General features: G+C 44.2%; 1 protein-coding gene across 1 annotated transcript in view; it reads right to left on the bottom strand.

Moving 5' to 3' along the window:
• The window catches only part of LOC142494625 (uncharacterized), a 439,963-nt gene that overhangs the window by 73,485 nt on the left and 339,638 nt on the right, over positions 1-26,840 (bottom strand). Inside the window, exons 91-92 of the mRNA XM_075599056.1 lie at positions 15,164-15,217; positions 13,162-13,215 (exon numbers count right to left, since the gene is read on the bottom strand). Of these exons, the coding sequence (XP_075455171.1) occupies positions 13,162-13,215; positions 15,164-15,217 (108 nt within the window). The remainder of the gene's footprint in view (positions 1-13,161; positions 13,216-15,163; positions 15,218-26,840) is intronic.

The raw sequence follows: 26,840 nt of genomic DNA, 5'->3' as shown, positions 1-26,840 counted from the left end.
GGTTACATCTGGGTGATGGATTTACCTTTCCCCCAAGATCTGAAATGTTTAAATATTTTTAAATCATTTTTTAAAGTTAGTTTGTAAACACGGTGAGCTGAGACTTGGGAGGGGTGTGGTTTCCTCTGGCTGCTCCCTTCTGTGTGATGTCACTGCGTGATGTCATTGTGCGACAAGTGAACGCAGGCGGTCGATTTTTATTTTTTATAAGGTCAGCATATAACATAGGACAAATATAACAATTTTTTAAAAAAAAAAACCCTAAGGGGCCTATTCTATAAACCTTCATAAAAAATAATCGCTGGGCAGGTTACTCCACCAGTTTTTGGAGCGTTGCAATCATGGCACTCAGAAAGCCTCGAATACCTGCGATAGCAAAATGCCCAAAACGGGCGAGTAGCTGGCGACGTGATGCTCGCCTCTCTCAAAAGGGCTCGGCCGGCGATCTGCAGCGATCTGCCCGGCTGCATAGAGAGCTGCGCAGAGAGAGCCGCCTCCCCCTGCGCATATCCCGCCGGCGATCCCAGGGTTTTAATAGCAAATGTTAACGCTAGCATACGTGAGCAGGGGGTCTCCGGAGCAGAACCGTGTTGCTTTGAGGTCCGGTGACCCCCTGCTTCCCGAGATACAGGCCCCGTTATGGGGTGCCGGTATCTCCCATGCATTTAAATGTCTCGGATTTAAATGTCTGGGATTTAAATACATGGGAGATATCGGTACCCCATAACGGGGCCTGTATCCCAGGAAACAGTGGGTCCCCGGACCTCAAATCAACACGGTTCTGCTCCAGGAACCCCCTGCTCATGTAGACTAGTATTAACATTTTTATTAAAACAGCTTCATTACCTTAGCGGCTAGCCACTAAGGCAATGAAGGGGGTTAACTACCAGTGACCGGATTCTTGTGGGTAGCAGGGGTGGGTGAAGGTGGTATTTGGACCTTTCTGGGTGTTTAGGCATTGCAGGGGGTTGCGGGTGGTGTTAACCCCTTCATTACCGCAGCGGTTAATACAGCTAAGTTAATTAAGCGGTTAACCCCTCCCGCTACCACCCGTTAGGCCTAAACATCCATCCTTGGGGCTACTAACCCCTTAACCCACAATAAACAAAAATACACACAACAACCCTACTACCCACCTCCTCTTCCCCCAACAACCCACCCTCCCCCCCACCCAACACATACAGTACAGTAATGAGCAAAAAAGCTATTAAACAAACAAACAAAAAAAAGAGGCGGGCACATGATACAGCATCCAATTGCATTGGAGCTGCACCATCTGACCCTAAAATGTGACATCACAGGCCATATATAAGGCTTGTTTCATCTCATTTTAGCTCAAGAAGATGTCGAGACGACATCCGTTGTGGATTTAACATGGGGTACTTTGGATTGAAAGAAAGAAGAAAGAAGATTAAAGAAAAGAAGAAATAATGACAGATGAAGATAGAAGAAGGTGAAAGAAGATCAAAGAAAGAAGATTTTTTGTACCTGATGCTGTTGTTAAGTAGGATGGAGATGGATTGCGGGTGATGGCGTCGCGATCGAGAGCCCCAAGGATGGATGTTTACGCCTACCGGGTGGTAGCGGGAGTGGTTAACCCTTTCATTAACTTAGCGGTAATAACCGCTAAGGTAATGAAGGGGTTAAGTCCATCCGCAATCCCCCCACAAGGCCAAAACACCCACCAAGGGCCAAATACCACCTTCACCCACCCCCGCTACCCACATTAAACTGGGCACTGGTAGTAAACCACTTTATTGCCTTAGCGGTAAGCCGCTAAGGTTATTAACCTGACTGTAAATGCATTTTTATTGCATGGGATTCATGCCGGAGTTTTCCGGTGCTGATATTAATGGGTATCAGCACCGGAGACCCCCGGCATCAATCCGATGCAGGAAAAGAGCATTTTTTCCCTAAGTCCTCTCTCGCCACCTCCTCAGCAGCTTCTCCTCAGCCTCACGCCAACTTTTCCTGGCGTGAGGATTTTGGGAGAAAATCGCCCATTCCAGAACCGCGATAAGCTTCGATAAACTAATCTAGGCTACTAGAATTACACGAATTTCAGAACCTGCCTAAAAGTGTCTTATCACTGCTCACCCGGCGATGGGTTTTGGACGGCAGAAAAAAATTGGTGAATTCATGCCTTTATCGCCCACTTATAAGTGGGTTATCGAGGCTTAAACAACAGGCCCCTTAGTGTTTAATGTTATTCGAAGGTTTTAACAATATCTACTTGTATCATATTTCTGTGAAGATTGTTTGTGACTCTTAATACAGGATTCACAAAGCTACAATAATGGGTATTGTGACGATCGTGAGGGTTTGGCCCGGGATTAAAGGGGTTACCCCCCAATTGGCCACCCTCTAACCTCACCAGGGAGACAAGGGGTTAACTGGGCTGAGGCCCAGAAATGTGATTTAACCCTTGTTATAACATGAAAATGCTTATTCCCCTGTGTAACTGTATTGTTTCTGGATCAGTGTCTGCATAACACACACACTGGGGAGTAAGGGGTTAATATTATATGCAGGGCTGCCTAACAGGAGCCGTACCAGTAAGACTGGTAATTTAGGAATGGCGTGAGCCAGCACCCTGATGGTTGGTGCGCAGCCTCAGCGTAAACCCCCACGGACACCCCTATTAAAAAAAATAACTTGGTCATAAGGGAAACATATTTTTGATAAAGTGCCTTCCTGTTGCAGTTTTTGAAATGTACAGGCAGAATGCTAATTGTTTCCGCCTGCCCTCTGTATGCAAGCAGGACAGCTTGCTAGAATTTACATAGCCCTGATCAAAGGCTAATTACCTAATTGGTTATGCGGGACCCAGGGACTGTTTGGGTGGTGAGCGTTAAAACTCACACTTACACACCAAGGTTTCCTGCAGGAATGAACATGACACCCCCCCCCCCCAGGGGTCCCTGCTTCAAAGGGTTTATTGATGGGGGCAAGGGTGGGGCTACCCAAGGAGGAAATCAGAATGAGTGACCTTATTAAATATAAGAATATTATGAGATGTCCTTGGCCGAACATGCTAAGAGTTACATATGTGTATTCGTGACACCATGCCCCACCTGGGGAGTCTAATCACTTGATCTCTAACAGCCACTAAGGGCCAGATATTAATATCTCTCTTAATTTTAATATTACACTGTAATGTTTGGTCTCTCTGGGAGCGTCAGGTGTGACTGAATGTATTAAGATGTCTCGCCTGCCAGTAAGTATTACTGAACTGAAGTTACGAAGTTATTTGCAGTATATATGGAATTTTGGTTCCATTCTGTATGGTAATAAGCAGGAAGGACATCCTGCTGGAATTTACAAAAGCCAGTGACCAAAGGAACTGAATGGTTAAGTGTTATACTTCACACTAAACACTGGAAGTCCCAAGCTGCTTCAAGAAGCTTCAAAGGGACTTTTGCTAGACGGCTCGGCGCCGTGAGTGAATTGTCTTCATTGTCTTCATGTATTGTCTTCATGTCTTCATGCAAAGTCTGTTCTATACCATCTTGATTGCTGAGAGAAACGCTATGCACTGTCTTCCTGCCAGAGGTCTTTTCATGTCTTTGGTGTCTTGATGACAATGAAGAGTGCTGTATGAACTGCCAGTCCACATGGGACTGTTTTCATCATTGCCATCTTTAAGTAAGTGCCTATATTTTGCTGTTATTTGTACATTTTGTGTGTTCACCTTTATCAAGGAATAAATTACATTTTATCATATCTAAGTCTCATCCCAGTTCAAACCCAGGTATATATATATATTTATATATATTTTTGGTGTAAATTACAGCCTGTCATAAGCTACCGTGACAGGTATCGGAGGATAATCAGCATTAACGGTCATTCAAGTCAATGGCACTCTTTGACAAAGGCCCGCTGCGGCTGAAACGCGTCAGAGAATCCGCCAGTACTACACTATGATGCTCCAATAAATCTTTTAGTCACCACTTCAGCCTTGCAAGCGATTTTTTCTACGGCGGTGCATCGTTCTTTCCTCCGGTGGGAGGAATTTCATCGGTTCCAGTTTGTCACCGGTAGCACGCTGGATTGCTGTGTCAGCTGATCGTCCAGACACTGCGGGTCATAGACCACCCACCGACACGGAGGAGTTCCCTGGTGGTTTGCAGTGTGCCTGTTTGCGGTTGATTTCTTCATTTATCTGCCCGGCTTAATCTGCTTCACTAATCGTGAGTTTCTCTACATTCAATATCATTAGTGCTCAATGGTGAGCCAATTGTTGAGAGATTATTCTTACTCACGAGTTCTCCCTGAAGACTAGCCGTGACTCTATTACATTCGTTCATTTCATAAGCAGGATTCAGCAACCGTACTGACTATTGGAGCGCCGGATTGGTTAACCCCTCAGTTTCCCAGTACACAATGGCAGTTATCACCGATCGAATCTCTATGCAACATTTGCCAGTTGTGTAGTTCCAAATCCCTACCAATCAGATCATTACCTGGTCAATGCTCTGCATTGGTTTTATCCTGTGCCGCGTGTCCTTGAACAGATGTAGCAAGCTTACTTGATCCCTTTTGTTGGGATATGTTGTGATATTCTGCACCAACAATGTTATTGAATCCTATAGAAAGTCTGCAATATTCTGTGTTATAACAGAGTATCTTGTGCTATCTGGGGGGAACAATAAAGTCGGCAATGTATATATATATATTTTTTTTTTCTTGAAAAGATGTTCAATCTGTCCTTAAACGTATCTGGCATTATTCAGCGATGGGAAAAATGCACACATTTTCACTGCGCTTACTACGAAGAGTCGTTTCATGCTGGTGCAATCTCTATTCCTCTCATTTCAACGGGCAGTACTGTGTCACTTGTACAGCTTTTGGGGTGAAAAGATTTCTTGCGAGTTTCTTGTATTGGCCTAAGATATATTCGTAAATAGTAATAATAGCACTTCATATATGTCTCTTTTACAAGAAGAACAATCTTAATTTGGATAGTCTTCCCTTAGAAGTCTGACCTTCCATCCCGTTTGTAATTCTATGGCACTTTTTGTCCAGTCCCATTGTGCCTTTTATAGACAAAAGCCCATTCTTACTGCACTCCTTCCATGTATCTTTAGTATTCCTCTGAGCGTAGCTTGTTGGTTCTGGCTAGAAGGATGGCTGGGATCCACCATCAAATATTGAACATCAAAAATAAATCTCCCCTTGTTCGCTGCACTGTTCAATTATAAGTCTCTTTGTTGAATCCGCTGAGTGAGCCACCTGTGCTGAAGCAGAGAACCCGAAAATCGGACTTGTTTGTGGCCCTTGAGAACTGGAGTTGGCCATCCCTGGGCTAGACGCATCTCTAGAACCGACAGCAGATTTACTAAGGCAATGTCTATCGTAGCTGCGCGCGTGACGGAGCACGCGACAGCTGCCCTGATTTCAGAGGCGACGGGGAGTCATGGCAGAGGCGTGGCCGTGACATCACGTGAGCGGCTCACCCTCATTAGCTGAACCGCGCACGTGACCCGGCTGACGCACAACAAAGACAAAATTGTTTGTCTTCCCGAGAATTGCTCGCGCGGTCATGCACTCTATGGGCGGGTCCTCTATGGGAAAAGTTGTTCGCGATGCGAACGCACTCCATCGCTGCCACTATAAACGCGGCCTAAGAATGCAGATCACATGACTGCGAAATTTGTCGATCCAGGATTTCCCAGTAAACAACGAAAAAAGTTTGTGGATAAAGTGTTCAACATTGAGAGGCAATCTCTCCTCACTGTAAAACCAAAAGGGAAAAAGGATAGGAGGCTTCCCCGTGTATCGACCTGTAATGGTAATTCCTCAAACATTAGGAATATTGTCATGAAGCATTGGCATATTTTACACAAAGATCTTTCTATATCTCATCTTGTCAAAGAGCAGCCACTCTTTTAATAATAATAGTGTAATAACATGTTCTTGTATAGCGCTGCTAGTTTTACGTAGCGCTTTACAGAGACATTTTGAAGGCACAGGTCCCTGCCCCGTAGAGCTTACAATCTATGTTTTTGGTACCTGAGGCACAGGGAGATAAAGTGACTTTCCCAAGGTCACAAGGAGCCGACACTGGGAATTTAACCAGGCTCCCCTGCTTCACACTCAGTGGGGGTCATGCACTAAGCTCCGTTAAGTCGTTTTTAGAGCGCAAAGTGCTCTTAGAACGTGATGTTGCGCTGAACACGATGCACTAAGCCACGCAAACAGGCACTTTGCGCTCTAAAACTGATTTTTTTCAGGAAATTTTTCTAAGTCCAACTTTGCTCGTTCGTTACCCTGTTTGCGTTAAATTCTGTCCTTAAGCGGGATGCACTAAGCTACGTAACCTTAGCGTACGCGAAAGTTGCGTTCAACAGAACACGTCAGCTCAAGGTAGATGCAAAAAAAAGCTGGACTTTGAAAAATTTCTTGCTTTACATTTTTGCATGCGCAACACCCATACAACAGGCCGGCGGTTGTCCCCGGCTGACCCCGTGGGAGGCCGGAGGTCGCGCAGGTGTCCCCAGCTAACCCCGCGGCCGTCCCGGAGTACCCGCGGGCCTGCGGTACCAATGTTGTGCCTACAAAAATACTAAACATTATTTCTAACTAAATACACCCCCCTAACACATACAGTACAATAATGTGCAAAATATATATCCATTCTGATTGGCTGGCATCATTCCCTTTAAGTGACGTCATGTAAAAAAAAAAATTAAAGTCGGAACATGGTTTTAACAGCCAATCAGGTGGCTGTTAACCATTTTGAGGCTAAATGTGACGTCACAAGCCCTATTTAAGGCCGTACGCCTCATTTGAGCCCAAGAAGATGACGAGACAACAACGGTTGGGATTTACCATGGGGTTTTTTGGATTGACAGATGAAGATAGAAGATAAAGAAGATCAAGAAATAGTGACAGATGAAGATAGAAGAAGGTGATTATAGAAAGAAAAAAGTAGATTTGGGTACCTGATCTGGATCTTCATGGTGGATGGCATCGGATGCTGTTGGAGGCCTTCAAGGTACGTGAGCTTCCTGTTACCCCGGGAGTCGGAGGGCCACTGCTTCTAATGGTAAGTAATATATTGAATGTTTGTAAATGTCTCTTTTTACAGGTTTTTTCATTGGATGTGTTTTTTGATTTTTTGGGGGAGGCACATTGACTGATAATATATTAATCTGTACCACTTTAGGGTACAGATGAATACATTATTATGACAATATTTGGGGGGCATTTGTGGCTTTGTATTGCTGTTGGTTGTTTTAATTTCAATTTCTTATTGTTACGCCGTGCTCACGACAGACAAGACGAGACCCCGGTACTGAGATGGGAACGTGTAAACACCAGCCACAGACACAGGGGTCGTGTCCGGAATGTAGAGTGGTCTTGGCAGCCAGGTCGGGATAGGAGAGATCAGAGTTGTCGTATACTTGCCGAGGTCTGTGCAGGAGAGGTCCGGATCGTAGAAGGAGGCAAGCCAAGGTCAGGGCAGGAGAGTGACGGATGGTCGAGGGAAGCCGAGATCAGTAGTCCAGAGAAGCAGTAGTCCAAAGGCAAGCCGGATTGGTACACGGGAATTCACAAGGCAAGGCAAGGCAGGAATCTAGGAGGCAGGAGAGGTAAGCACAGGGAACCAGAACTATGCTCAGCCAAAGTGCCAGTGGCACAGCTGAGCATATATGTGCAGAAGGAACTAATCCCCCAGGGGGTGGAGCGGAGGTGCGGCCTCCGCAGGAGGAGCGATAGGCTAGGAGATTTTATGGCAGGTGAGGCTGTTTAAAAGCTGATTTTTGCTTGACACGTCGTTTGGGAGCGTTGCGCGTGCGTCGCGAGCGCGACGCGAACAGGGACTGATCCACCGCTCATGCGCGCAGTGCGGGTAGAGGGCGCCACTCCAGCGGGGGAAGCCCTGCACCTGCGTGAGGAGGCGCGCGTGAGTGCGCGGGATTCCAGGGACGCGGCAACGGGTGCCGGAGCAGAGGGTGAGAGACTGCGCGTGCGTCGGCGTCTTGCGGGAGCGCGCGGAGGGCCGCGAGACTCCCGAGTCCTCACACTTATGTGGATGTGATTGTTTGTTTTTTTTCCTGCTTAATGGTAATACAATGTTTGCGATTGGTGTTCGTTTGTAGTTAATGTTGTATTATGTTAGCTAATGCGTTTTATGGTTATTTCAGATATTGTTTGAATTTATTTCTTTGTCTTTTAATGTTTACATTCATTAATGTTGTAATAATTCATTGGTTTCATTGGTTAGTGTTACTATTCATTTTGAGTTGGTTTAGGAATTAATTGGTTTCATTGGTTAATGGTTTAATTAATTTATTGTTGATGTTGTTATTGCTTGTATTCATTGGATTAGCTGGCTACTGTTTTTATTTACTTTATTTAGGTATGCTAATGCAGTGTTTAATAATGGGCAAATAATCTATTATCCATATCTGGATAATAGTTATTTTACTTTTTACTATTACTTATTTACATAGTACTGTATGGGTTTGGGCGGAGGGGGGTGGGGGGGTCGTATATTGATGTTTGTTAAATCTTTTTTTAATATACATGTGTTTCATAGTGTAGATGTGCAGGTGGTCTCTGGAGCTGACCCGCGTTGGTTTTATGTCCGGGACCCCCTGCTTCCCGAGATACAGGCACCTTTATGGGGTGCCGGTATCCCCTGCAGTTTCAAGCTTCCGCATCACGTGACCGGGACATTTAAATTCTGCAGGGGATACCGGCACCCCATAACGGGGCCTCTATCCTCTGAAGTAGGTGTCCTCAGACCTGAAACCAATGCGGTTCAGCTCCGGAGACCCCCTGCTCATGTACACTTTTATTAAAATGATTTTAATTAGTGTACGATCGCCTGTAACAGCCTTGTATGGAGATGGCAAATCTCCATGCAAATGTTACATGCGGCTTTTTTTTTCTATCAGCTAGCGAACGTGAAGGTTAAGAACGCTAGTAGGGGGGAAAAAAAGCAACACGTACGCTGTGGGTGTTTTGAGCACGTACGTTAAAAAATGGGCTCAAGGCCTTAGTGAATCGCGTCCCCGGCCTCACTTTTTAACGGACGTGCTTTTTTTGAACATCAGAACGCAAACCCATTGAGCTTAGTGCATAGCCCCCAGTGTCTTTACTCACTGAGCCGCTCCTTCTCATCTAAAAGGGCCTACAATTTGGGAGATAAATGAATAAGAGCAGAGGTTGACGTTATATGTAGCTGGCAAAAAAACAACTGTGAAAAAAAGGTAGCTTTCCATGCCTGCTCTGCTGTCATTGTAAAGGGAGAGAACTTCAATCATCCTCTACGGCTGAGATTATAGTGCTCGCGACGGCGTGTGCGCGCGGCGAGCACTACAGGCCTCTTGCCTATGAGGCCGGCCATAGTGCACGCAATCGCGCCGCAGAGCAGATTTTTTTTTTTAAAGAAATTATTTTGTCTTTTCGCGGCACAGCCAATGAGGGCGAACCAGCCTGGTGACGCGTCCTCCACGCCTCCCCAATCGCTGGATGCTAAGTTCACCCATCGCTCGGGCGCCCACTATCATCTCAGCCATAGTGGAAAGGTTTACAACTTGAAAGCATTGTATACGTGCAATAGCTGGTGGGTTGTGTATGCATTACAATGCCCATGTGGTAAGCTTTATGTTAGCCCACTACAAAAACAATCAATCAAACAAAGGCTACATCAACATAAATATGAGATTAGACTTAAAAGAGAAGAAACCCCAGACATTCCACAGGAAATAGATAAAATGTGTCACAACTCACATATTTTGTGTTGGAACAAGTGAAAGGGCATACCAGGGGTGGTGGCGTTGCTCCACATGGAAACATTTTGGATATATCATTTACACTCAGAGTCATTGTTTGGAATGAATGAGCAGAATAATCTTAGCTGCTTCCTATAAACCCCTTGAAGTGTTAACCATAATAGACGTATGTGGGGTACCTTCCGCCTATGCATTTTGTATAGGTTTAGGCACCTACGTCACAGTAGCAAGGCCTCAAGGATATTATCCTATATATTATCCTATATTGTCTATTTCTGATTTCCACAATCTGGGTAGGTATTGGCACCCGTTTTAACGGGAAGGCCTTAGGGAACTTCAGAATATATGTGTAACCCCTCTATCCCCCCCTAAGGGAGTTCTGATGGTAAATAGAGTGTTAGTGTGCATACCTGTTGGCTCTCAGGAGGTGTGATTCTCCGCAGATGATAGTGGGAGTCAGACAACGGGACAGGTTTTCTGGCTCCCAGATCTCTTAGTACAGCGCCTCCATCCTGTACGGCTCCGGCCAAAGACAGGAGTTCTCCCCACAGGGACTTCTACCAATAATGTAGTCCAACGCCATGGATGGTACAACTCGTTTATTGGAACCGGCATTCATCATCAAAACTGCATCTTCCCTGAACTAAGCCCCAGGGGCTTGAGGCCCTTGAGGGTAGTACTTTACCCGCCTTTTCCCCTGATGGGGCAAGGTGGAAGTTCTCCCACTCCACAGAGGGAGGGAAGACAAGACCCACACAATTTAGTGGAGGCCATCCTTTATACCTGGGGAGTGGTTTGTAACCCTGCCCCATAACAGGGCAGGTCTAGGTACTGACAGGCATCACACCACTTGCATGTGATCCAGTCAGTACCCTCCCAGGCATGACACTCCAAACTGCCGTTAGGCCTGCACCTGGATATGGTAAGCTTGTATCCTGCAACTCACATACTTGAGTCTGCAAATCACATACTAGGCCTGTGTGCAGGAGTTTAACCAACACTGCCTGTTCCTATCAAGACTTATAATGTTAGGGCCAGGGAAAGGGTATAGCCAGGGGCACTAGGCTACATATGCAAGGATGCTAGGGAGTTTATATTCTTGCTCTGAAATTGATAATATATAAGCCTTTGCTGATCTATTAGTTCATTCATGTAAGAAAGTTTATCCTACATATTGTTATCTTTAGCATTGTCCTTTGGCATAATAGATAATTGAAAGCAGCGCAGAATGGATACATACAATAAATACAGATTAATATCTGCTCAAAATAAAATAAAGATCCCTAGAATGCATGAAATAAGTTATAAATAAATATAAGGGTAATATTTTTCAATCTGTTCGTTAACATATATACTGTATTGTAACATGTTGGCAATTTTAGCAATTTTCTTAGAAGTTATCAGGGTATTTCCCTCAGATATTTGTGTGTTTAGTCTCCCAGGAGAAATTGATCTACAATATGTAATTAAGTAACAAAAATCCTTTATAAATGTAGCATATGTCTTGTATTAGATCTATTTCATTTGGAGGGGCTAACATTGGCTACAGATTTACATCTGTACGAGGTAAAGTTAAATATATAGTGACTATGTTGAATATAGATACGTGTAATAAGATAGTATTAAGTATCTAAATGAATGTTACACCAATACAATATATATTTAGATAACGATAAACTCCCTTGTCCTACAGCTGATTCAAAGTAGCTAATGGGTGGTTCTAGTGCAAGAGAGTGATGTCATCATTAAAACCTAATGAATATGCATGTGTGAAATTTGCATGTGGTGCCAAAACCAAAGGAGACAGCCCAATTGTCAGGAGGGTATTTAAGAGTAATGTTTGTTCACTTGTCTTGTAAATATTTCAGCAGAAAGAGGGGTTTCTGCGAAACATTGTGCGCTTGATAAGAATTCTGCTAAATAAATGTTTCACTGATTCAACTAAGTGACTTATAATTGAGCAGTGCGGCGAACAAAAGGAGATTTCTTTTTGATGTTCATCTTTTTATAGGCATGAGAACAAGGTGCAGTCTTTCTAGAGATATGCTCCCTTTGATCCATACCAATTTGTTATACTGTATATCTTGGTAGCTTTTGCCGCTGTTGCCCGACACAAAGCCAAGCTTGCTGTTTATAATAACTCCTAAATCCTTTGCCACATCACTTACATCACTGGCCCAATCTGAATACGTTAGATTAACCAAAATGTAGTGAGTGGTGCAGAGCAGCAGAGAACTGGTCGTGTGGCAATAAGAAAATCGTTTATTTAAGCTGCATTAAAAAATGGTGGAGAGTACAACACTCCTACGCGTTTCGTGCTATAAAGCACTTTATCACTCCTTGATAAAGTGCTTTATAGCACAAAATACATAGGAGAGTTGTACACTTCACTGTTTTTTAATGCAGCTTAAATAAACGATTTTCTTATTGCCACGCGACCTGTTCTCTGCTGGTGTGCACCACTCACTACATTTTGGATATCCTTGGACATGGACATGGTTGCACGCTTGAGGACCCACAGGGGGAGAACAGTGAGTACTCTCATTTTTTATGGGCCCCCCTTGGAGAAGGGATACACCCTTACCAGACATCTCCAGGGGTCATTGTATTAATACATGCGGAACTCAATTTGAGATATGTACTTTAGTCATTATATTCCCCTTGTGTGGTTACTTCTGGAAGTATGAACTCATAATCAAAAAGGACCAAGCATTTGAGCTCCTACAGAAACCAATATGCATTACGTTAGATTGACGACCACTTTCTGCTTCCAATCCTTCAAACAATTCTCAATCCAGGTACACATATTGGCATCAACATTGACATTACATTTTCTATATTTTGTACAGCAACCTCCTACGTGGCAATGTATACAACACTTTTCCAACATCTAATTCAGATTACAGATACTGTATTACCTTCATCTAAATTGTTACACAATTAATCAAAGAAAATAATATGATGAGTTTGGCATGACCTAACCTAACGGAGCTAATCCATTCTGATTATTACCGGGTTTATAAAGCGTACAGTGTAACTGGATAGGAACCTTTATAAACCCTTCCAGTAACTTATTTGATACCTTATAATGGACCAACATGGTAGTACTTTAAAGGTATTGTGCTTGAGGTTTTTGAGAGCTCACTGTGACTGTTATCTGAAGTGCAGACTTACAAAGTCTCAAGAACTCATGCATAAACTATATCTTTGAAGATCGTCTGTGTTGGTTCTTTACCAGATATGACAGCCGGTAATGGATACAATGTAACATAATGTTGCCTTACAACCTAAAATTAGAAGCCCTGGCCATATTATAACTAGCATGCTGTTTTGGAGACCATTGATCACTCAACTGACTCTTTGCTAAACACAGTGGAAAGAGTGAGAACAGAACATAATACAGTACTGTACTTACTTTGACTCCTTCAATCCCAGACTCTCCCATTCTTCCAGGAAATCCACGTAAACCCTGGGGACCAACACTGCTACGTTATTGAAAATAACAGAAAAAGCAAAAAGACCTAATACATTTTACGTAGAGCGTGGATTTCAAGGACCTATTGTATTTAATGTTGTTTAAAGAAAACTACAGGGTATGCGGAGTTCTTAAAAAACCTGCAAAGTCTTTGATGCAGTACAGATATTAACCTCTTAACTTAGTATTGTGAGATGGTTATAACCTCATGTTAAACAGCCCTCTAACACAGAATGTACCCCCTCCTAAACTCAAACTATCACCCTTTATAAAGTCAAGACCCCATTGAGTGCCCCCAAAGACAGTAAACAGACAACTCTCCAAAAATTAAGGACCACCCTCTTGTCTGGATCATTTGCCCCCATTCATTTGAAATGTAACAATCTCGGAGATGTCCCTTTCATAAGTGAATCAAAAACGTGAGACGTGTGGGAACCAGCAGACCACATAATGTGATAGTTCCTATGGATCTGGCCATGGCGGTATCACAACATATTGCAATATAACACCTCACAGATTACTCATACCGTAATGATCACACAAAACATCACAATTTATTACAACATGCCATTTTAAAGTGTATAGGCTAGTGACTCTATAACTGTACTCTATGTGGTACAGTACATCTGTTTTGAACATTTTAATGAATGTGTGATATTCCACTGAGGTCACTGGTACTTGGAGTTTGATCGAATTCTATTGCCATGAAACTCGACTGCATGTGAACCTCCTATACCTTCACTGTATTGCATGTCTTTATTTATATAGCGCCAAAAGTGTACTCGGCGCTTCACAAAGAATACAGTACAGGGAATTATAATAATAATAATAAGCACCACAAACTCAGACAATAGGAAAGGAAATCCCTGCCCCGAAGAGCTTACAATCTAAATGGTATGCTGGGAGACTTACAGAGGCAGCAGGTGAGGGAATAAGTGCTGTACAGAAGATGGCAGTGCTTGGTCACAGTGGATGGTAGGAGTGACTCTTGGTGTGGGACAATAGCCATGAGTGCAGGCTATTGGGATGCTTAATTTGTGGGGTGAGTTTTAAGGTTAGTCAGTATTAAATCAGAAGGTTAACACCATTTACAGGGGAAGAGATGGCAGGGAGGCGTGGGTGAGAGCAGTTGTGTGAATGTCTGGCTTCAGGCTTAGGGGAGATCCCCACCTGCAGCTCTTCCTTTCAAGTTCAGGCCTCTATTGAATATGCTGTGAAGACATTTCTCCATGTCAGGGAAAGCTCAGAGACATTGGGGCTTATGCAGAGAGGTACGTACCGAAAAGGCATAAATTCGCCACAGGATTGGCTTTTATTTTAGTCCTATGCAGGGTACTCCGGTAGCCCGGTTCAGTAAATTGTTAATTTGGCGAGTTTCACTTGGCGTGAAACTCGCCATTCTGTGGCGCGTGTTATTTGGACACAATAAAGCCAACTTTTGTTGGCTGGCAAAATGTCACCCAAACGCGCCATATAGTAGCTCCGATTGGCGCGTTCATGCGCTTCGGAGCTACTGGAATCGTGCGTGTTTTAACAATGGCGAACTCACGCTTCTCGCCACCCGTCTGGTGAATTTGACTTGTCCCGCCACGTTCTCACCACTAAATCTTTTAATGCGGACATTTTTGCCGCAAACCTGCCGAATTTGTCCTTACCGTACCTCTCTGCATAAGCCCCATTGTGTTTAAATTAATAGAGCTCACACATGGAGAAGTGGCTTTGCAAAGATGCCCAAGTCTTTTATATCAGCATTGCATAAATGATATAAGAAAAAAAGCAACCATGACCATGCATTGATTTGAAGGGTCCTGAAAAAAACCGATGCAGACCAGGTGTGATCTAGAGCAGGAAGTAGACTCCGGAGTCATATGGTCTTTCCAAGACAGTCAGAGAAACCCCATTGGGTTAAGTTGGACTACCCTTTAGCGCTGAAACACAATACCTTATCTCCTTTGTGGCCAGGGTCTCCTTCAATTCCAGAATCCCCCTTTCCTCCCTAGGCCAAGACAGGAACAAAGGTGATTAAAACAGACATGATGGCTGCAAGTATTTCATAAATACAAAATCAACGCTGAAGCACCGTTTCAGTAGTACCTTTCTTGGCCTTGATATTTCTGCACTCTTCATGATTAGATGGTCAGGTATAGTGTCTAGCCTTAAACAGTACGTGCAAGTACTGTACCTTTAAGACAGGGGTTTCAAACTCAGTCCTCAAAGGCCACCAACAGGCCAGGTTTTATGGATTCCCCTGCTCCAGCACAGGTGGCACAATCAGTGGCTCCGTCTTTGACGGAGCCACTGATTGAGCCACCTGTGCTGAAGCGGGGATATTCATAAAAGCGGGCCTGTGTGTGGCGCTTGAGGACTGAGTTTGAGACTCCTGCTTTAAGAGGTAGACTGAGGTAGACAAGAGGTGACATGGCACCTATCTTGGAAAGAGAAGTTCCAACCTGCTGTTGGGGCGGTTAGGCACAGGTTTATGCTGCTCCTGAGACAAATCACTAACTGCTCTGTTATGTTAAATAAATACATTTCTCTAATACTTACCTGTGTCTAGCAAGTGGGCTTGGAAGAAGTTAATGAAACAAACTTATTTATTTTATTTTCCTTAACTTAACCCAGGCTGTGCTCAAAGATGTGAAATGCAGCAAGCAAAAGCTTACAGGGGACCATGTTATACGGTTTTGAAGCAAAAGGTGGCACTTTGTGTTCATTTGCATGTAATTTCCCAGAATCCCATGCTGCAGTGGAAGCACTGTGTGTTGGGTGATAATAGTGAAAGGCAGGGTTGCAGACCTGTCTAAGACATGCAAATGAGCATACAGTAATATTTCCATTTGCTATATGCTTTACTGTGGAGGTTTTTTTTGTAACTTTTTGTACCCACCATAACTTAACTAAGTGTGGTGAAAAATATCTGTACCGTGTTAGCTGAGCTTAAAAATCAAAAACAATTAGTCGATACCGTCCTGTGGCTAAGAAAATGCTTTTATTTGTGCGAGCTTTTGAGATACACTGATCTCACCTTTGGGCGATGTTACAATTGATTAAGCCAAAAAACTTTCTTAGAAACAAGGCTCTGGAATGTTATCTGTGGGTGAAGCCTCCCCCTCCCCCTGTGCAGTATCCGATTTAGGATTTAAGGTGTTAAATGGTCCCTGAAAGCTTGTAAAGTAAGGGAATGTGTGTGTGTGTGTGCATATGTGTGTGTGTGCGCCCGCATGTGCGTGTCTATGTGCGTGCGTGTGTAAATCTTAATTAATAAAGCGCCCACAGTGTATACATCACTTTAAAAAAGGTGTGTGTGGAGGGGGAGTGTATAACAATGGTGTGGGTAGGTGTAGAAATGTAAGAGGGTGTTGCATTTCTGTTTATGTGTGTGGCTACTATGTAGTCCCTATTGGTATATAGGGATATAATTACATAGTAAGTGTAAGAGACAGGTGTGTGCATTCATATAGTGCAGTATTAATAGACATGGCTTTAGAACTCATGGGAAGAGAGTTCTCTTGGGTCAGGGTAGTGGCTCATGAAGCTGCGGTCTCGGTTTAGGCCACCGGTGAGCGTCCCGAACAGTTTCATAAATTTGTATTCATGCAACCATCGCTCTTTCGGTGTTCTAAGATTACCTTTGAGTATGGCCACCTTCAGATCGTTCATCTTATAGCCAGAGTCAGAGAAATGTTCGCCGACAGGGCTGTCTCTTGTTCCGCGTGTGATGCTGTGGCGATGCAGATTAATTATCTTGTTTAGCCCCTGCCCCGTCTCACCTATGTAGTAGCAGACCCTGGGCATCTCATGCACATGATAAGGTACATGACATTGCTGGAGGAACAGGTGAACCTTCCTTTGATTTTGTACTCCATATTCCTGCATGGTATTTGTATTGTGCCCGCTGTGTGGAGTATTACGCAGGTTTTGCATCATGCGTCCTGGCATGGTCTTGTCCCGCATTCAGTTGTATTGTTGAATACTTTACTCCTCACCATAATTTCCTCGAGATTATGTGGTTGTCTGTATGACAATAAAGGTGTTTCAGGGAAGACCTGTTGCAGTCTTGTATCTTCCTGGAGAACGGGTTGTAGTTCCCTGGCGATCTTGCGTAGGGCTTCTAGGTGTGGGTTATATGTGACCACCAAAGGTACCCTGTCGCTTGTCTCTTTCTTTCTATATTGAAGGAGATCACTTCTTGGTATTCTGGTGGCTTTGTGGATTTGCTGGTCTACAATTATATGGTTGTATCCACGGTTTATGAAATTCGATCTCAAGGCTTTAATCCGCTTGCCTCTGTCTGCTGTGTCGGAGCATATCCGTTTGTATCGTATGGCTTGACTGTAGATGGTTGCACGCTTAGTGTGTGTGGGGTGGAAGCTGTTGTCCTTCAAATAGCTGTCTCTGTCTGTAGGGTTGCGGTATATAGAGAGAGATCTGTAGTTGGTTGTTCTTTATAGTTATGGTGGTGTCTAGGAAATGTACTTCGTCCGGGGAATGGGTGACTTTGAGGTTGATGGTCGGGTGGAACGTATTGAAGTTCTCATGGAACTGTATGAGGTCCTGTTCACCAGAGGTCTATGTATATATATATCACATAAAAGAAAGGAGCACTCAATCGCTGGTAGAATTCAGTTGATCCTGCCATGGGCGCTTATAGATTCAGAGCAGGATGGGAAGTCATTCAGAAACAGAAATTTGGCACTCCAGTGGACTTATAAAAAAATATTACGTTCATTACATGATTATTACAAATAATTCCTCAACGTTTCGGTCCCTACATGGACCTTTTTCAAGATAAAAAAGTAGTGATACCTATGAGTGATATATACACCCGCCAGGCTCCCGAGATCACATGAAAGGAGAAGAGAGCAGGGAGGGGACTGGGAAAATGGCGCCAAGAGCCCAAGTGCAGATGTTGCTAGGCAACCATTCTAACAATATTGTGTTACACATGATTCCACAGTAAATCAAAGATTATTCTAACTATACAATATATCCACACCTCACGTGGATACAAAACATTTCTAAACAACATGGAAAATAATATGAAAGCAAAAGGCTGTGCTTATCATTGTATTGAAGCATGAATATAATAGAAAGAACCTAACATGAGCACCATGATCTGTGCAATTAACCTGTGTCTCTTATACTCACCAGCAACGATCATAATCTTGTTATGGTAACATCTAAATCATAGTCTCGGCAAAGAAGAATAGAACTTAACCATAAACTGTATGTAAATCTTAATGATTAGTCAGATTAGCTGCCTTATGTACAGTACTTACATTGTATTGCATATGTCGAAATATTGTTAGCAATTATCCTGAAGATATTCCGCTGAACTTCTAAGCAGATCAGCACCTTGTAAAGCTTCCGCAGAACGAACAGCGTATTTTCACTACAGGAACATATCCAATGAGTCTATGTTCTATATGTTCACATGAAATAAAGTAGCTATATATGGAAAAGAACAGTCGTTTCAAAGTACTATATTTATTTCCAGCATGAAATGGTTCAACTTCAATAGCCTGTTTATTGGGGGTAGAGGGGGTTCATTAAGTGGGTAGTAGCCCAAGGGTGGGTGGTTAGGCCTGCCGGGAAGGTTGCGGTTGGAGCTAACCCCTTCACTACCATAGCGGTTTCCACCGCTATGGTAATGAAGGGGTTAACCAGTTCCGCTAACCCCCTTAGGTAGGCCTAAACACTCACCCTAGGGGTTACTACCCACTTCACCCAATAAACACTCACCCTAGGGGTTACTACCCACTTCACCCAATCTCTCTACACCAAATAAACAAAAATAAAAACAACAAACCTACTACCCCCCTCCTCTACCCCCAACAACACCCCCAAAACATACAGAACAGTAATGGGCAAAATTACTATTATCCAGATATGGATAATAGCTCATTTGCCCATACAAAATCAAATATTAGCCAGCCAGCATAAATACAGTAAATAAAACTTCTACTTACCCCTGCCATCGTGAAGGGCATCCTCATCAGCATACTGCAGGGCTATGTCCTATGTTTTCAACAAGAGTACAAGAAAAAATACATTTTAATGGCATCTAACCCCTTAATCACCTTAGCGGTTAATAACTACTATAGTAATTAGGAGGTTAACCCCCCTCCCCCGCTACCCACTCGGAAGGCCTAACCACTCACCCCGGCACAAGTACCCTCACCCTCTACCCATTGATTGGCACAGTGGTACATCATACCCATATAATATGGGTATGATAAGCCACTATAGCAGTCAATGGCCAAACTATAAAAAAAAAATCAAGCACAACAATAGACAACAATTAAAGAAATGCACAGGCACCTACTGCACCGACACACTTTATTCGAGCAAATACCCGGTATGTACCTGGCAGATACCTGGAATGCGCCACTCCTCACCTCTGACAAGCCCCGTTGCATTTGCCTTCCCAGCCTGGGTTCATGCCTGGCTGATGGGCGGCTGATCTGTTAAATGATAATGATTAGGATTTAATAGGCTGCAATGCTTCGCGTGTCTACCAGATGGCATAAATTCATGAATTGTAATGCAGTATATATATATATACTGTGCAGTATTGCAGCCAGCGGGAATAAAATGCTTCAATCCCTGCTTGGAAAATAACTCAATGCACTCGGGCAGAAAACAGTCACAAACCTCAATACACCCGGGTATACCCGAATTCGTGGGACTAGCCAAGCTCGAATAAAGTGTGTCGCCAGTGTAAACACCACAAGAATAAAAGAACTAAAAAGCCTCAACTACACATCAATACAATTATACTAACACCAAAACCGCAAAAGAATATAAATTATGTTATACCAAAATACTAGAATACAATTAAATAAACACCTAACCAACAAAACATATCAATCCAAAAATGTACTAAAAAAATCTCCCTTGGAGATGACGTCACATCCTTAAAAAAAAAAAGCCGGTATTATATGGGTATGATGTACCACTGTGCCAATCAATGGGTAGAGGGTGGGGGTACTTGTGCCGTAGTGTGTGGTTAGGCCTCCTGGGTGGGTAGCAGGGGTGGGGGGTTAACCCCTTAATTACTGTAGCGGGTATTAATCTCTAAGGTGATTAAGGGGTGAGGGGCCAATAGATAGTATTTTTTATTTTACTCTTGCTGCCAATCGAGGACATGGACCTTGAGTATGGTGACGAGGATGCCCCTTCATGATGGCAGGGATAAGTAGAAGTTTTATTTACTTTATTTATGCTGGCTGGCTAATGTTTGATCTGGATGATAGTAATTTTGCCAATTACTGTAGAGTATGTGTTGGGGGTGTTGTTGGGGTTAGAAGAAGTGGGTAGTAGGGTTGTTGTGTTTTTGAATGTTTATTGTGGATAACTACCAATGCCATGTTTATTGTGGGTAGCAGGGGTGGGTGAAGTTGGCATTTGGCCCTTGCTTGGTGTTTATACCTACCGGGTGTTTAGCGGGAAGGGTTACTGTTACGCCGATGCTCGCCACAAACCGGGACCGGACCGCGGGGCTGAGGTGGGGTTACATTATCACGACCTTAGTCCGCGCAGACTGATCCGGAGTGCGCAGTTCGTAGTCGTACATCGCAGGGTCAGGATTGGAGAAGGCAGCATCGTCGTTATTGAAGCCGAAGTCGGGGTAGGAGAAGACAGGACAATCGATGGCCGAAGCAGGGTCAGGATAGAAGACATCCGGGTGGTCGTAGTCGTAGCAAGGAATCGGCAACAAGCAGACAGGAGTTCCCCGCTTCAGCTTAGGAGCGTGAGCGCGGGAGTGGCTTCTGCGCGAGGAGCGGCCTCGGCCCATGACGCCGATCTCAGCAGGAGGAGGCAGCAGGCTGGCCGAAGTTCACTGCAGGGCAGCGTCTGGGAGAACCAACGCTTCAGCGCAAAAGTCCAAGGCAGGCCACTGCAAGGGGATAGCAGCAGGCCGCAGGAAAGGAAGGGTAGCCACTGCTAGGAGGGAATGCAGCAGGTACCGGTGCTGGCAACACGCTTCAGCACAGGAGAAAGAACAGGCCTCTGGATACTCAGGAACTTGGAAGGTAAGAACGCTAGGAGAGAGGCCTGGGGCGGTTTGTGGCAGAGACAGTAACGTCCAGGTAGGAGATTATGCTCGGCACTGTTTCAGTGCCAACGCCCAGGATATAAAGGGCGGAGATCCAATCACAGGAGGAGGGTGTGTGAGTATTCCTCCAATGATGTAGCACAGGGCAGAAGCTGCAATGAGAAGCAGCACATGTGCCATAGATTGCCAGAGGAAACTTTTGCAACTGCAGAAGTCTGCAAAAGTTATAATCAAAGCCAGGAGTGGATTCCTTACAGTTACCACCTTCATTACCTTAGCAGTATTAACCGCTAAGGTAATGAAAGAGTTAACTCCACCCACAACCCCCCCCCCCGCAAGGCCTAAACACCCAAAAAGGGCCAAATACCACCTTCACCCACCTCCGCTACCCACAATAAACATGGCATTTGTAGTTAACCCCTTCGTTGCCTTAGCGGTTAGCCGCCAAGGTAATGAAGTTGCCTGTAAATGCATTTTTATTGCATCGGATTGAGGCCGGGGGTCTCCGGTGCTGATATTAATGGGTATCAGCTCCAGAGGCCCCCAGCATCAATCCGATGCAGGAAAAAGGCCATTTTTTTCTAAAGTCCCTCCCTCGCCACCTTCTCTAAAGCTTTTCACCAGCTTTGTGCCAACATTTTCTGGCGAGAGGAATTTGGGAGGAAACCACCATTCTAGAGCCTTGATAACCTAATCATGGCTCTAGAATTGCACGAATCTCAAAACCTGCCGACAAGGGGCTTATCGCGGCTCACTTGGTGATTTTTGACGAGAGCAAAAAAATCCTTTTGACACCCACTTTTCGAGGCTTTCTGAATCGCTTTCTGAATCGTTGTAGGCATTTTTAGCCGATAACAGCTAACAATCCCAGATAAGTGGGTTATGAAGGCTACTAGAAAAGGCCCCTACAAGTTTTTTTTTAAAAAAGTATCAAAATAGTTATATCTGCCTATTTTTACTTTTAAAGACTTTCAATCAATTACCTACAGAATATGCCGCTGCTATTAGAGCACTAGGAGTATCTGACCCTTCCGAGTTGAAATCCCAAATAGTTACAGTAATCACAAACCAGCACTTGTGAAAAAATGTGACACTCAATGTTTTTTGTTAAACATTAACACGTCCAATAATGCTTAAATGGGGTGTGCTTGAATAGCGAGCCGTTTCTTTACCCATGCTGACTTTATAAAAATAAAAATGGAATGCCTACGTTCAGATCTTGGGGAAAGGTAAATCCATCACCCAGATGTAACCCCTTAAATGTGTCACTGTCATTAATACACCTTGGTCCTTAGAGCTGGGGTTCTTAACTCCAGTCGTCAAGACTCCGCAACAGGTCAGGTTTTAAAGATATCTCTGCTTCAGCAATGGTGGCACAATTAGTGCCTGCTTCAGCACTGGTGGCTCTATCAGTGGCTCAGTCCGAGCATATGATTGAGTCACCTGTGCTGAATCAGGGATATTCTTTAAACCTGACTGTAAAAGGGGACTTATCCCTGTTAAAAAATGTGCCTCTAATCCAGCAGTGTGGTGGTTAACTGCTGGTAGACAATTAACCAACACCACCTGGCTGATTACTGGTATCAGAAAAAAGCCTGCCTCTGGGACAGGAAGAGAGATTCTTCCTGAGCTCACACATGAGCTGACCAGACTACTGTGAAGCACTATGTACACTAATGGCGCTATATAAATAAAGACATACAATACAATACAATACCAGACCCAGGAAACAGATGTCTTGAGCTGCAAGCTGACAACAAGACAAAGGGGACAAGATTCTAAACCTGGATCCTGACATTGCCTTAGCACACAAGGGTGCGGACATCAGGAGAACAGAGAAGCCTTCCCCTACAGCTACAAGAGACAGATAAGACTTTTCTTATAAGACTGTTATCTATATCTATATATAAATGTCTCTATGATTTGGGCTGGCGAATCGCTGGGCTAACCACGCAGTTAAAGAGGGCTGCACAGCAAGTGCAAATGTCCTCCAAAGTGGAGCAGATTTTTGTTAGCAGATTTTCACATGTTTGCTGTGTTTAAAGGGACAGGCGCAATAAAGCCTTATTTTAATTTCACCTTAAAACAGTCTCCATTGCGTACCTCTGCACATGTCCTCTTGCACTGACCTGTTGGGGGGTCTTTAAGACTGGCATTGAGAACCCCTGCCTTAGAGGAAGTGTCCCTTTAAGAATGATTGAATCTATCTAATGAAGGCAATTACATAGATTATATAATTTTGGCCTCTTGTGGGGCTAGCCTTTATCTGGTCAGTTACAGGCTTGACCTGACCTGTTGGGTTGGGGGCTTGCGGACTGGAGCTGCCCACCCCTGATCTAGTCCAGGCATTGCACTCTCTGACTGACCACTCCTTCAGTGTTCATCCTCCTCCCCTCCCACTCAGTGTCTTCCCCGGAACCTGTTCTAAGGCTTCTGCTTTCTTTCCTCAACATCTCTTCTCTTGGGAAATGAAGACAGCTTTCAGTGTCACCTGCATGCTGATACCCACATATACATGTCCTCTCCTGGTCAGTGTCACCTGCATGCTGATACCCACATCTACAGTACATGTCCTCTCCTGGTCAGTGTCACCTGCATGCTGATACCCAGATATACATGTCCTCTCCTGGTCAGTGTCACCTGCATGCTGATACCCACATATACATTTCCTCTCCTGGTCAGTGTCACCTGCATGCTGATACCCACATCTACAGTACATGTCCTCTCCTGGTCAGTGTCACCTGCATGCTGATACCCACATCTACATTTCTTCTCCTGGCCTTTCCCCTACTCTCAAGTCTTGTGCCACTAACTTCCTTTCTGCTATGTGTTCCTAGTTTCTGTGAGTCCCTCCACAAAAACAGCCCGGTCCTCTTGCTTTCAATGGGATTTATTTTTTAAGTGAAACTTCTTTGCTGGCCCCTACAGAGTTTTGATGGGGAAAATGTCATTGGTGGTAACGAAAAAAATATCACGGAAGTGACGTCATGACGTCGGGAGAAGGATCCTCGGCCCTGCACGCCTGTGCAGAGGCCTCCGGCACTCGGTGTGCCTGCGCAGAGGCCTCTGGTGTTTGGCGCGCCTGCGCAGAGGCCTCCGGTGTTTGGCGCGCCTGCGCAGAGGCGTTCGGCGCGCCTGCGCAGAGGTCTCTGGCGCTCAGCACATGTGGAGGCCTCTGGTGCTCGACGCTCCACGCAGCACCAACACCACTCTGCAGACTGTGAGATAGATACACCACACATACAGAGAGAGAGAGGGGGACACACACACACACACACAGAGACACACAAACACACAGACTGCTTAATTAACCTAACGTTAATCCGATGCTAAGGAGTAAAACGACGACCGTCATTTTTGCATATAATTAGCTAAGTGCAGGGGCGGCCAACTCCAGTCCTTAAGGGCCACCAACAGGCCAGGTTTTCAGGATATCCCTGCATCAGCACAAAGTGTCTCAATCAGTGACTCAGTCTAATGACAGAACCATTGATTGAGCTACCTTTGCTGAAGCAGGGATATCCTGAAAACCTGACCTGTTGGTGGCCATTAAAGGACTGGAGTTGGCCACCCCGGGCTTAGTGGATACCTGTTAAACTCAGGAGAAATAACGTCCGTTCACGGTTTAGGAAACCCAACATTACCCTGAGTTACAGTAACTGAGCTTAGTGCGTCTGGCCCAGAGTGTGTAAGTCCCCAAACTTCAGATCTATGATTGGTCCTTTAAATGATAACATAGGTTTGCTAATGAATTGTTATTTTTCTAGCAAACAGTTCTACAGCACTGAGCTGTTTGTGATTTGCGTGAATGTTTACTGTAAACCTCTGAGGGGGACATGCTGTGAGCAAGCAGTGTGCATGGCAGAAAATGTATCAGATCTGGAGACGATGCAGCTAGAGAGGTAATTAGCTGGAGAAGTGGACCAAGGAGCAGCTTGGATCTCGGATTTAGAATTCCCCAGCGATCCCTCAGCACATCTCTCCCACATGAGGGCAATCAAAGCACATTTAGTTCAATCATACATTAACACCTCAAGTGCTGAAGGGGCCTGCAGCACAGTTACTGTAAGTGTAGTATCCCATAGGCATAAACCATTTTTTGGAGTGTGCTACACATTTTAGGCACACTACAATTCTCAACTATAAGCAGAATGACTGCAAACAGAAGAACACTTATTAAGATGTGTTTCTTTAAATCTGCAGATCAAGAAATATCCTAAGTTTTAAATAAATCAGTTCTGTACTATGAGAAATACTTGTAGCATTTTTTTTAAAACAACGCTGAATTACATTTTTAATGTATTATAATGTAACAAGCATTTTTGTTTCTATAGCAACCATTTACAAAGTCACAGCCTCTTCCTCTTCTGAAACAGGCTCTGGCACACCCCTTTGTGAGCCCTGCTCTCTTCTAGCAGTGCACCAATTGTATCTAGTGACTGCCTGGTCACATGATCTTCCCCACAGAACTTTGCATCTTTGGTCCTCTTCTGCTGCACTGACAGCCATTTAGTGAACCCCTGAGCCGAATCTTCGCCATCAATCACAGGAAAACGGATCGATCGGCAACTTAACTAATTACTTATCATTGTGTGGATTGAATTGATGCACATTATACAGGGGGAAAAAATAAATTACAAAAAAAAAAAGGCAGCTTGGACAGCTTCTTTAAGTGGGATATAAAACTAATTATGCGGTATTTTCTGGGGGCAGTTAGGGTGACCAAGTGATTGGCTAAAGGGAGGCCAGGGATTAATGAAAGTCATATTGTGCACCTGTCATTCTTCCTACTGTGAATCTTCTTTAAAACTGCAGACTCTCCCAGGATAACCCAAAAGATAAAATATGGATGCACGGTATGTAGTTCTGTTATACATCGGAGTAACATTTATTCAAAAGACATTTTAAATGTCCAATTTTATACAGTACAAACGCATAGAGACAAATGACTTTAAATCACTATATAATGCATTCAAGCAAGTATAAATACCCTTTCTCATGATATAATTCCCAATATTAACACTTGATTAAGGAAATTACATATTAGTAAAAAAAATAATCAAAATTGTAATTTATGTTTTAGTAGCTGTATCTGTCCTTAATTTACATTATATATACTGTATCTTATTATATATATGTGAAAGCACTGTATGCCTGTCTGCATCTTCCTGTGTCCCTAGGGGAAATCTCATTGGTCCCTTGGGCTGCCCGCCCCCGCACCTCTCATTGGCCTGAGGCGGAGTGACGACACACACACACACACACACACACACACACACACACACACACACACACACACACACACACACACACACACACACTCTCACACACTCTCACACACTCTCACACACTCTCACACACTCTCACACTCTGCGCGGCGCTCATCGGGACCCGCACGCACCTCCTCCTCTCCTCCTTTCCCGCGCTTTTTCCTCCCCTTCCCCCCCCCCCCCCGGTGCCACTACAGTCAGCAGGGGAGCGGAGCGAGCGCCCGGGACACAGCGGGGGACTCTCAACACACACAGAGCACTGAGCGGCTCTCCCCTCACCCGGCGCTCCC

The sequence above is a fragment of the Ascaphus truei genome, chromosome 5 (genome assembly GCF_040206685.1).
Source record: "Ascaphus truei isolate aAscTru1 chromosome 5, aAscTru1.hap1, whole genome shotgun sequence".
Lineage (NCBI taxonomy): Eukaryota > Metazoa > Chordata > Amphibia > Anura > Ascaphidae > Ascaphus > Ascaphus truei.
The sequence above is the reverse complement of the archived record's forward strand: the minus strand, read 5'-3'. Positions and strand labels throughout refer to the sequence as shown.